The sequence below is a fragment of the Chrysochloris asiatica genome, unplaced genomic scaffold (genome assembly GCF_000296735.1).
Source record: "Chrysochloris asiatica unplaced genomic scaffold, ChrAsi1.0 scaffold00114, whole genome shotgun sequence".
NCBI classification, from domain to species: domain Eukaryota; kingdom Metazoa; phylum Chordata; class Mammalia; order Afrosoricida; family Chrysochloridae; genus Chrysochloris; species Chrysochloris asiatica.
Window position 1 is genome coordinate 10862576 of NW_006408632.1, and position 12374 is coordinate 10874949.

General features: G+C 40.7%; 1 protein-coding gene across 1 annotated transcript in view; it reads left to right on the plus strand.

The window, feature by feature from the left end:
* LOC102834468 (peroxisomal membrane protein PEX13-like) overlaps positions 1–5903 on the plus strand; it is a 30185-nt gene extending 24282 nt beyond the window's left edge. Inside the window, exon 2 of the mRNA XM_006868039.1 lies at positions 5192–5903. Within this exon, the coding sequence (XP_006868101.1) occupies positions 5192–5903 (712 nt within the window). The remainder of the gene's footprint in view (positions 1–5191) is intronic.
* The last annotated feature ends 6471 nt before the right edge of the window (positions 5904–12374 follow it).

Sequence of the window (12374 nt, forward strand, 5' to 3'; positions counted from 1 at the left end):
AATTAAAACTCGATTCTTACAACACAAAAATAAGCATGCAAATAACCCAATTGAAAAATGGGTTAAAGATCTGCAAAAATAGACAAGAATATGGAATCTGACCTCCTTTAACTGCAAAATGGGAAAGGAGAACCTAACTCAAAATCAACATCATCCCAGTGCAGATCCCAGGAAGCTGAGGTCAGACTTGCCTCCGCCTTGCCTTACAAATTCAGATACCAACCATTCCTCCCACAGCACCCTCTGCTTCTCAACTAAGTTCGATAACTCATTACAGTAGCCACATAGAACTCAAGACACCACAATTCACAGTTATGGGGTTTATTAGGGACGTTTTCAATTGAAAATGCAAGATCGGAAATGCTCAGGATACCAGTCTTTTAGTCAGGACCACCTCTTCCTAGCCATGCCCGTAGGCAGGCCTCTCTATGGTCATTGGCTTCTCAAGCTAACTTCTGCACTACTCTGCTAAGGGAATACTCTTTTTATTTTATTTTATTTTTAACTGTGAACTGAGTGATAGTTTAAATGGGAGAACATCAGCTGAGTGATAGTTTAAATGGGAGAACATCAGCTGTACACCATTGTGTCATTGCAATGATTACAGTCTCCTCCGTGCATCATCATTCAATAGTATTTGCTTCCATTCCCTCTTTTTGTGTTTTTTTGTTTTTTGGGGGATGGGACGGGGGTATGTACACAAAAACACCCAGGAATCTATAATAATTTAAACAACCAAAGGACACATTCTGCAAGCCTGCCTCCTGGCTACCAGTTCTAGTACTAGTCACTCTCTTTCCAAGAGTCTATAGTCCTCAGCTGCTCCCTCTCTCCATGTCATCATCTCTGCCTCCATCTCTGGTGTCGGTGTTTCTCTGGAAAAGGTTGCACATTCTGCTTGTGCTCTTCTCCTTTTGATGGTCCTAGGGTCCTGTGTTTTTGGACTGTAAGATTAACTCCTCCCCCGTTTTTGTTACAAAACTTTTACCTTCACAATCATGACAGTCGCAATTAGTCATGATAACAATTACTATTGAATCTTAAGAATCTTACCCCATCTATTTTCCCAGATCCATTTAGACAAGATGAAAACTATTCAGTGGGGACTCTATCTTCCCCCACACACTCTTAAACTAAACCCCCTCTTGAAACATTGTAAGTCAGTCACTTCGTGCCTTTATCACCCCCTTATTTTTGATAGCCAATATTTAAGTTGCCCGTCCCTATCTACCCTGTATGCGGAGTGGATAAGATACTTGATGTGAGGACTCCTTTCCTCTCTGTTAGTATTTTGGGAGCTGTGGTAGCATAGTGGTTACGAATCGGGCTGCTAACCTCAAGGTTGGCAGTTTGAAACTACCAGTCTTTCCCAAGAGAAAGGCGAGGCTTTCTGCTCCTGTAAAGATTTACAGTCTCAGAAACCCTGTGCAGGGTCACTATGAGTCGGGACCGACTCCACAGTACTTAACAACAACAACAACACATCCATAAATATAGGTTAAGTTCATCAAATTGTAACAATTTACACTCGTTTCCTTAGTCAAGTTCTGATTATCAAGCCAACAAGACTAGGTCAGATGAGTACTTATCTGCAAGTTTGGGCATTTTTGTGCATCTCCCCTCACTTCCTATCTATCATACCATTCTACCTGGTTCATATCAGCTGGGTGCTTCACTCTCAGCTCTAGCCCTCTGTGGCTGTGTCCTTATCCATGAGCTCAGGAGTTCCCAGGCCTCACCACACTTTGGACCATCCATCCCTTCTTCTTGTCTCTCATTTCCAGGTCAACAGGAGTTAATGGACTGTGGTTGAACTCAGCCCATTTCTTCATTGCTGACTTTCCCCCTTTTCCACTCACCAGTAGACCAGTGTGGTCACCACTAAGCTTACATGTCTGTTCATGTATTCCCTTTGAGTTTCAGTCTTAGAGTGGGGTTTGTCCTAAAGAGACTTGATTGCTTGCCTTGATAACTTACCGGTGAACAACTTGCTTGTTCTTGTAGTTGCCAATCATCCTGCCATTTTTGTTTTGGATTTTTCATGCTGATCTTTCTTTGAAGATGTATCTTATATTGCTCTAGCTGTTCCAGGTTGGTCTGCTTTTTCCGTTCTTGTGGGAATGTCCCACCTCAGAAGGTTCTGGATGGGGCTCAGGATTCCACCTAAGGTTCTATACACTGCAAAGGCTCCGCAAGAGGTCCATTTCACTGGAAAGTTCTAGAACCCTTTTCGGTATTCCAATCAGTTGTAGTCTGAAAATGGGCTTACAAGCTGTCTGTAATCATGTTTCCCAACTTTCCTTTCTATCCTACTCGTGTCTATTTTACAATAGTAGGCAAGGGAAGCCAATATTCATAAGACAGTCAAGCATCTTAGCATTATTTTACCTCTTCAAATTATCAGGCAATTTTTTTAAGGCTGCTGTGATAAGAGCTCAGAAGACACTCCACTCTACTGTAAACCTTAATCTGAAGGCACTTGGCTCTACCTCCATGGGTCCGCAACTCTAGCTTCCCCAATTAAATGCCTGGAAGCGCCCCACTCCACAATTAAGCCTTCTGCCCAGAGTCAGCTCAGCTTTACCTGCTGTGTAGACTATGAAACATACCATTCTACCTGGTTCTCTGGCTAATGGTTCTGCTGCTGCTTCTCTGCCACTATTCTGGTGTCACAGCTCTTGTCTCCTCAGTCAAGGAGGTTCAGTGCTGAGGGATCTCAGGATCCAAAGGCTGTTCTTTCTTGTTAGTGAGATTCTCCTCCTCCTTCAGAGATGGCTCATTTTATATTTACATTAGCGCTCCAAGTTTTTACAATCACAGTTGACACTGTTAACAGTCACTCATAACTGAATCATATAATCCTATCACCATCTTCTCCTATCTTTTCTTACTCCGATTCACCAGGAAAAGAAAATTGCTCAGTGGGCATTACAAAACTATGGGTAGACCACCCATAATGAAGTAAGTCAGTGCACAGCAGGCTCTAAATAGACATTTCTACGAAGAAAATGAAAAAGTGGCCAATAAGCACTGACCTGCTGACTGCATGGTTGGTGGTTCAAACCCACCAGCTGCTCCTTGGAAGTTCTTTACAGCATCCTTATGAGTCAGAGCTGACTTGACAGCACTTCTCCACAACAATAACAAGCACATGAAAAGATATTAAACATCCTTAACCATCAAGGAAATGGTCATCAAAGTGAGGTACCACTCCATACCCACTAAGATGGATATTGTTGTTGTTACATGCCGTCAAGTTGGTTCTGATTCATAGCAACCCTGTATAGGGTTTCCAAGGAGCAGCTGGTGGGTTTGAACCGCTGTCTTGCAGTTCAGATCGACCTTTGGGTCCATATGCAGCACCATACCAGGACTCTAAGATGAATATTAGAAGCCCAGATGTTGTTTAGGATAAGCATTGGACTGCTAATCTCACAAGGTCAGCAGTTTAAGCTCAGGAGCTACTATGCAGGAGAACGATGAGGTTATTTGTTCTTGTTAAGATTTATAGTTTTCGAAACCATATATAGGGTTGTGAGGAGTTGGAATTCACTCAGTGGCTATGAGTTTGATCTGGTTTTCGTTTAGGGCAAGTACGTTGTTGTTGCTGTTGTTGTTAGGTGCCATCCAGTCACTTCCAACCATAGTGACCCTATATACAGCACCTGGTTCTGCACCATCCTCATTTAAGTCCTTTGCTACCACCACTGTACCAATCCATCCTGTTGGGGGTCTCCCTCTTTTTTGCTGACCCTCCACTTTACCGAGCATGATGTCCTTCTCCAAGGACTAATTCCCTCCTGGCTGGTTAGGTGAAAGGTTGGTTTGAACCACAAGGTCAGCGGTCCAAACCTACTCCTCGGAAACCCTATTCAGGTTTGCTATAAGTTGGAACTGACTCCACAGCACTTAACAACGAGTGATGTAGTCTGACCATGTTGGCTTCTTAGGAGCATTCTGATTGTGCTTCTTCCAATACAGATAGTTTATTCTCTGGAAGTTCATGGTACCTTTAGTAATTCTTCTCCAACACCAGAAGTGCCCTAGCCACAAAGCTAGTGGCAACAGACCGCAGGACCAAGAGGAGCCTATAGTTGGGCTGAATAGGACAAGAGCTATCCTACTCTGAGAAAGGAAGACTTGCCTATATGTGTTGTGACCTTGATTCCTGAGTTTGTAATCTCTTATTAATGTCACCTTGCCCCCTGTTTCTCAGTAAACCTCTTAAGTATGGTCTACGTGTTCTGTGTGGCCATTGCAATGGATTATGAAACTCAACAGTTAAGTAGAGAGTGCTGTGGGGAAAAGAGCTGGTATCAAAGGAAGAGAAGTTTGGAGAGTGGAGGTACGTTTGACCTCCACCTCATGGGGATCAGTCTTACTACGCTAATCTTGATTCCTCTGAGACTAGATGGTTTTTGGCCATGCTGATGCGACTGCTACTTCCTACCCTTTTAGGACTCAGTAAAGTCATTTTTGTTAAATATTGAGAAAAATCTTTAAAATACCTCAATAAATGGAGCATACGTTATATGGATTGAAACACATTAAAATATTAGATTTTAGGTCTCCGTAAACTAATCTACAGATTCAGTATAATCTCAAACAGAACCTCAAGAGAGTTGGCTTTTGGGGAAGATAATGGGTGTAGAACTTAAAATTCTAATTAATGTGGGAGGGTTTGCTTTATTAGATATTAAGACCTATTGTAAAACTATAGTAATTAAGATACTATCATTTGGATGTAAGCATGGACAAATGCTAATCATAACTCATTCTGAGAAAATAGACAAGCATATTAAAAAGAAATCTCCAATTAAAGATAATGCCAGCGTTAGTAAACAAGAAAATGACAGTTCAGCTATTTTACCTTAGTGTTCATTTTGTCTCACTACTTTAGATTTTGATTCTCTGGAAATTAAAACTATTACTTACTCAAAACATCTTCAGTAGAACTTGTCATAGCACTAGGCCTGTTACTGGTAAGTGCCGTCAAGTCGATTCTGACCCATAGCCATCTTGTATAGGATTTACAAGGAGCATCTGCTGAGCTTGAACCAACAACTTTGCTGTCTGACACATTAGCCCACAGCACCACACCAGGCTAGGCCTGTAGGAGGTATTTAATGGTTACTTTGAAATTACTTGATTGCATGCTTCAGTTACCATTTTGAATTTTTTTTGGTTTTAGATCTGCTGATTTGGGTCCTACTTTATTGACAAGACCTGGACAGCCTGCGCTTACTAGAGTGCCCCCACCTATTCTTCCAAGGCCATCACAGCAGACGGGAAGCAGCAATGTGAACACTTTCAGACCTGCTTATAGTTCATTTTCTTCTGGATATGGTGCCTATGGAAATTCATTTTATGGAAGTTATAACCCTTATAGTTATGGATATAATGGGCTGGGATATAACCGCTTCCGTGTAGATGATCTTCCACCCAGTAGATTTGTTCAGCAAGCTGAAGAAAGCAGCAGAGGTGCATTTCAGTCCATTGAGAGTATAGTGCATGCATTTGCCTCTGTCAGTATGATGATGGATGCAACCTTTTCAGCTGTTTATAACAGTTTCAGGGCTGTATTGGATGTAGCAAATCACTTTTCCCGACTAAAAATACACTTCACAAAGGTATTTTCAGCTTTTGCATTAGTTAGGACTATAAGGTATCTTTACAGACGGTTACAATGGATGATAGGTTTAAGAAGAGGTTCTGAGAACGAGGATCTGTGGGCAGAAAGTGAAGGAACTGTGGCTTGCCTTGGTGCCGAGGACAGAGTAACTAACTCAGCAAAATCCTGGCCAATATTCTTGTTCTTCGCTGTTATCCTCGGTGGTCCTTACCTCATCTGGAAACTGCTGTCGACCCACAATGATGAAGTAACAGGTAAGCGGATGGGTTAGAAAACATATTAAAGAATAGACTTGTTAAATTAGCATTCTTTATTTTCATTTGTGTGATATTTTTATTCAGTTATATTTTCAGTTAAGACTTTCAAAACTGGAAGAGGAACATATATCAAAAACAAGCTGATTCAGCATAGTGATTATGAGTTTGCTGCTAATCTCACGGTCTGCTGTTCAAAACTACCAGCAATTCCATGGGAGAAAGATGAAGCTTTCTGGTTCTGCAAAGATTTACAGCTTCAGAAACCCTGTACAGGGTCACTATGAGTCATGGCACATAACCACCACCTCCAGTTTAGTTAAAAGTGTACCTTACCAAACTAATTTGTATTGGGTACTGAACTTGGTGCTATGGAAGACCCAAAGATACATAGGGAATAATTCCTATATTTCTAAAACTTTGGGGAGGATAAAACACATATGCCAGTAACTGTAATGAGGCAGAAAGAATGTAAAGAATGACAGTTTGTGAGGGAAGTAATGTTTATTGAGTATTGTATGTAAGATTGTGCTAGGTATTTTGTATATCTTATCCTTTTAATTCTTGGAATAACTTGAAGAGATAGGAATTGTCATTTTACAAATGAGAAAACCGATCAAAAAAGCAATCACCCAAGGTCACATACTTACATAGGCAAAACCAGAAATAAAACCAGACCTGTTTGAGTGTTAACTTTATGTTAAGTACAGTTGTGCAAGAGGAGCTCTGGTAGTGTAGTGGTTATGAATCGGGCTGCGAACTGCAATGTCTGCAGTTCAAAACTACTAGCTGCTCCGCGGGAGAAAGATGAGGCTTTTTCTGCTCCCGTAAAGATTTACAGCCTCAGAAACCCTGTGCAGGTTCGCTATTGGTTGGAACTGACTCGACAGCACTTAACAACAACACAGTTGTTCAAACACTTGAAGACATTGGGAACACAATCACTAATCAGTTTAAACCAAAGCAAATTACTCTAAATGTTTTTCCTTGCTTAATGAATACTCAACAGTTACTGATAACTGCTCGTTTGTTGTTTATATGAGGAATCAGTAGTGACTGAAGAAATAGCCTCTTTGAATAGTCTGTGTAGAACAGCTACTACCAGATTTTCAAAGAGATTGAAAACAAAAAAATTAATTCATTACATCCTGAAGTTGGTTGTTAAGTACCGTTGAGTCGATTCTGTATAGGGTTTCTAAGGAACAGCTGGTGAGCTTGAACCACTGACCTTGCAGTTTAAATGACTTTGCAGTGTGACGCATTAGCACACAGCGCCACACCAGGACTCCACAGCCTGAAGTGGTGGTGCTGGTGACGTGCAGTGGAGTCGACGCACAGCGATCCTGTACAGGATTTCCGAGGCTATAAATCTTTACAGGAGCAGAAAGCCTCATCATTCTCCCGCAGAACAGCTGGTAGTTTGGAACTGATGACTGCGGTTTGTAGCCCGATTCGTAACCACTATTATAACTGATGATGGTTAAAAATACATATGAAACAGAAGAAGGCTTAGTTGGACAACATTTACAGAGAAAGCATAGTATTCATGTTAATCACTATTATTCTTCAACAAGTACTTTGCAGAAAATATTTGAATCTGTCATTGACCTAGTAGGGTCAAAGGTTAACTGCATTCCCATTGTGGGCCCAGCCAGTGTAGGTTCTGTGAATGTAGAAGCTGAATATCCTGAATTGTCTTGCTATGCAACAGTTCAGTGGCTTAGCAGTGGTTAAGTGTGAATTTTTTCTGAACAAGAGGAATCATCATCAGCCACTATTATTAACATTCACTGGCTTTGGAGATCAACTTTTTGGCGGAGGGTGAGGAGGGAGAAATGCAACAACTTTATTGACAAAAAAGTGCAGTGAAATTTCTTGAAAACTTAAAAGGCATACCTTAGATACCTCCCCTCAAACGCAGGACCAAGTTCAGGGTAGAGTCTTTCTGGATGGTGTAGTAAGACAGGGTACATCTATCTGGCAGCTGTTTCCCAGCAAAGATCAACCTCTGCTGGTCAGGAAGGATGCCTTCCTAGTCTTGAATCGTCGCCTTGACATTCTCAGTGGTGTCACTGGGCTCCACTTCAAGGGTGATTGTCTTACCGGTCAGGGTCTTTACAAAGATCTGCATTCACCCCTCAGACGAAGGACCAGGTACAGGGTGGATTATTTCTGGATGTTGTAGTCAGTCAAGGTATGACTGTCTTCTAGCCGTTTCCAAGCAAAGATCAATCTCTGCTGGTCAGGAGGGATGCATTTGTCTTGGATCTTCACCTTGACATTCTCAGTGGTGTTTCTGGGCTCTACCTCAAGGGTAATAGTTTTACCCGTTAAAGTTTTCACAAAGATGTGCATTGTCAAGTGGCAATGGCAGCAGCGCATGCAAAGGAACACCAACAGAACTCCGGCTTCGATGGAACTGGAGATCAACGTTTGCTGATTTGCTTTATACATTTCCAGGCTGTCAGAAGTTAAAACAAGAAATGAGATACTCATTCCTGTAAAATTTTGCAGCAGATTTATAAGTGAGTTTCCAAAAGTTCTTGGAAAAATAGAATTAAACAATAATGCAAGTTTTCTATGAACTTTTTGAAGCCTCCTTGTATTTTCTGAGCTGAAACTACAGTACTGTTTTCTGAGCTGAAACTACAGTACTGTCCATACAAATACAAGGAACCCTGGTGTGGAGCTTTAGGATAAGCACTGGACTGCGAACCGCAAGGTTGACTGTTCAAACTCACCAGTTACTTCTAGGAAACATTCTATAGGGTTACTGTGAGTTGGAACCAAGTCCACTTAACAACAATGCAAAGGAACAGTACAAAGGAAATGTGTATCTTTCAAATCCATTTAACTGCAGTTGAGAAGCTTCCACTTCAATTGAAAGTGCTCAGTTTGCAATGTGATTACATGGTAAGGACTGAACTGCAAACCACAAGATCAGCGATTCAAACCCACCAGCTGCTCCTCAGAAACCTTGTACCAGGGTCGCTATGAGTTGGAATTGACTTGACGGCAATTAACAACAACATCTGTGTAAAGGAAGTCCTGGTATGATGCTGTAAAATAAGCACTGGATTACTCAACACCCACCAGCCACTCCTTGGAAACCCTATATGGGGTAACTATGAGTCAAAACCAACTCAAAACAACAACAAATGTGTCTAAAGAAGCATTCCCGAAGATGAAGCACCTGAAACACTACCTTTGAACCCCCATAAAATATCCCATTATTCTTAGTCATAGACCTGTATTACCAAAAAAAAAAATCTCAATTTTTATTAATTCTGCCAATGAAAATTTTATGGAAACAATTTTTTCTCATGTTCTGTTTATTGTTGTTAAGAGCCATGGAGTAGGTTCAGATTCATAGTAACCCTGCACAAGGTTTTAAAGGAGCAGCTTGTGGATTTGAACTGCCAATCTTGTTATATAAGTTACTTTGTTGTTAAGTATCATGGAGTTGGTTCCGACTCATAGCGACCCTGCACAGGATTTCTGAGGATGTAAATCTTTACAGGAACAGAAAGCCTCATCTTTCTCTCGTGAAACGGCTAGCAGTTTCAAACTGCCAACCTTGAGGTTAGCAGTCCGATTCATAACCACTATGCTACCAGAGCTCCTTATATAAGTAACTACGTACATAATATCCACTGTTTTGCAAAGCCTAGAATATTTAGTCTTTACCCTTTATGCAGAAAGTTTGTCTACCTTTGGCTTCTAGTGTAAGTGGGTGGGATTTACAGCTGGAAGAAAAAAAGTCCATAATAAATGTCCTGATGAATATACTGTTGATTTTACATCATGTTTAGTGAAAGCCCTGTGGAGTTGCCGTGTATCAGAATCTTCTCAACAGCAGTAGGTTTTGTTTTGAATTGCATATTTATTTATTTTTATTTATTTTGGGGTGAAGAAAGAATTAAGGAGTTAGGAGTAGAATTATGGCGAGGTCTAGGTAAGGCCTAGGTCTTCATTTGATGTTAGGGTTATGGTTAAGACTAGGGTTAGTATTAGGAGTAGGAGTTGGCTTAGGGCTACGAGTAAGGCTTGGTCTGGTTTTAGGGTTACAGATGATTTTTTCTTGAGATTTTGATTTTCACGTAATTTGTAAGTTATGTAACTGAATTATTCTCTCTATTCATTTTATGTTGTTGTTGTTGCAAACAGGTATCTCTAGTTCCATATCTTCAGTCCTGTTGGGGTGTTTTACTTTGAATACTTCCATATCTGGGTTGAGTTCTTTCTGATATTGCTATGTATGCTAGCTTTAGGTTGTTGTCTTCTGCTGTTGATTCTCTGTCCAAAGAACTCCTTTTAGTATATTTTGTAAGGTTGATCTGGCTTTTTTTTTTTTTTACTTTCAGAGTTTTTTATAAGACATCCTGTTGTCTTCTTGGTGTCCTGGTATGGTACTGTAATATAAGCACTGGACTACCAATCGTAAAGTCAGTGGTTCAAACTCACCAGCCTCTCTTCAGAAACACTATACAGTGTCATTATGAATCAGAACCCACTTGAAAACACTCAACAAAAACACTGTCTTCCTGCCTTCTTGGTTTCTCCTCTGAAATCAGAGTTTAGTCTTTTTAGTTCTCCTTTGTAGGTTACTTAGATTTCCTGAACTGCTCTTAGGATTCTCATTTTGAAAAGTTAAGATTCTTGGTGGTTTTCTTTTGGAGTTTGCTTAGTTTCTTGAATGGCTATCTTCTCATCTTTCATGATGTTAGGGAAGTTTTCTTCCAACAACTCTGGTACAATTTTCTCTGGTTCTTTTTGTTTTGTCTCTTCCTGTTCGGGAATTCCAATCATACGTTAAGTTACTCTTCTTGATAGTGTCCCACATAAATTTTAGGCTTTCTTCACATTTTTAATTGTTTTTCTGATTGTTCCTATCAAAGGTGAGTATTAAGAGACTTATCTTCAAGCTCACTAATTCAGCCTTCCATTTATTCAGTTCTGTTTCTTTGCCTTTCAAATATACTACTTCTTTTGTGTGTGTGTGTGAAGTAAGTAATAGTGTACATGGGAGAACATTAGCTTTATATCATTGTTTCATTGCAATGATTGCAATCTCCTCCGTGCATCATCATTCAACAGTATTTGCTTCCTTTCCCTCTGTTTTTCTTTTTTGGGGCTGGGGTGGGGTGGGGAGATGTACACAAAAACGCTCAGGAATATATAATAATTTAAACAACCAAAGGGCACATTCTGCAAGGGTGCCTCCTGGCCGCCAGCACTCAGTCCCTCTCTTTCCATGAGTCTAGAGTTCTCAGCTGCTCCCTCTCTCCATGTCCTTCCACATCTCTGACTCCATCTTTAGTGTTGTTGCTTCTCTGGATAGGGTCGTGCATTCCGCTTCTGCTCTTCTCCCTTGATGGTCCCAAATATACTATTTCTGAAGTCTTGTATTAATCTTCTGGCATTCTAATTGGTGTGTTTATGTGTTTTCCTTTTTTTTTCATTTATTTTGTGAGATCGTTCTTTCTCTGTTTTCCAAATTCTTCTAAAGTTTATTTTTATGTTCTACTTGCTTTCTTTGATCTTTCTTTCAATTTGTTGAAAGTACCTAAATAGTCTTCTTTTAGATTTCTTATCAGGTAGTTACAATGCCATTTCCAGTATTATACTTTCTAAGTCTGTATTTTGGTCACTTGTTTGCGGCACTTTGTCTTGCTTCTTGGCATTAGCTAAAATTGTTTTCTCTAAGACATTGTGGTGTCGTTTTATTTGTATTTAATTGATGACTACATGTTGGTATAGGAGTCCTAGGGTGGCACTGTGGGTTAATGCACTAGACTGAAAAGTCGGTTTGAACCACAAGGTTGGTGGTTCAAGCTCACCAGTCGCTCCTTGGAAATCCTATACAGAGTCACTATGGGTCAGAACCGACTTGACGACACTTAACAACAACAACATATGTCTCCTGGTGGATGTGATACAGATTAGAAGTGTAAACAGAGTCCTGTTAACTTTGTGTATTGTATCGTTCAAGGTGAGTTAATGTGCCTCTAGAAGCAGGGTTGTACTCCTGATGCCCAACCCTAGAAAGCCAAGGTTGCACAAAAAGGGGGTGCCATTGGCCGCTGGATTGATGATGGTGTGACTGGCCATGCCCTTGACTATCAGGAGGGCACAGGAACAAAGGAGAACTGCACCCCCTTGCCTCTACCGTCCAGCCGTGTCCTTTGCCTGCAGACGGCTGTATCAACAGCCAATTGCAAAAGCTCAAGATGTCTGCAACACTCCACGCCAGCTAGTAGCTTGCCTGTTTTTCTTCTCTCTTGCTGTTCTTGTTCAGCTTCCTCTTCCCGTCAGCACTTAATCCACCTTTCTTTGTTCTCTCCTCTGAAGCTCAGGATTCCAGGATCACCATCTGTGTCTATTTCACTTGGTCTCCTATGTCTTTGTTGCATAGGTGCTGCTCAGTGTATCTCCTACTCCACCATCTTGCCCCAGAAGTCTATAATTTGCTTTTTTTTTTTTTTTTT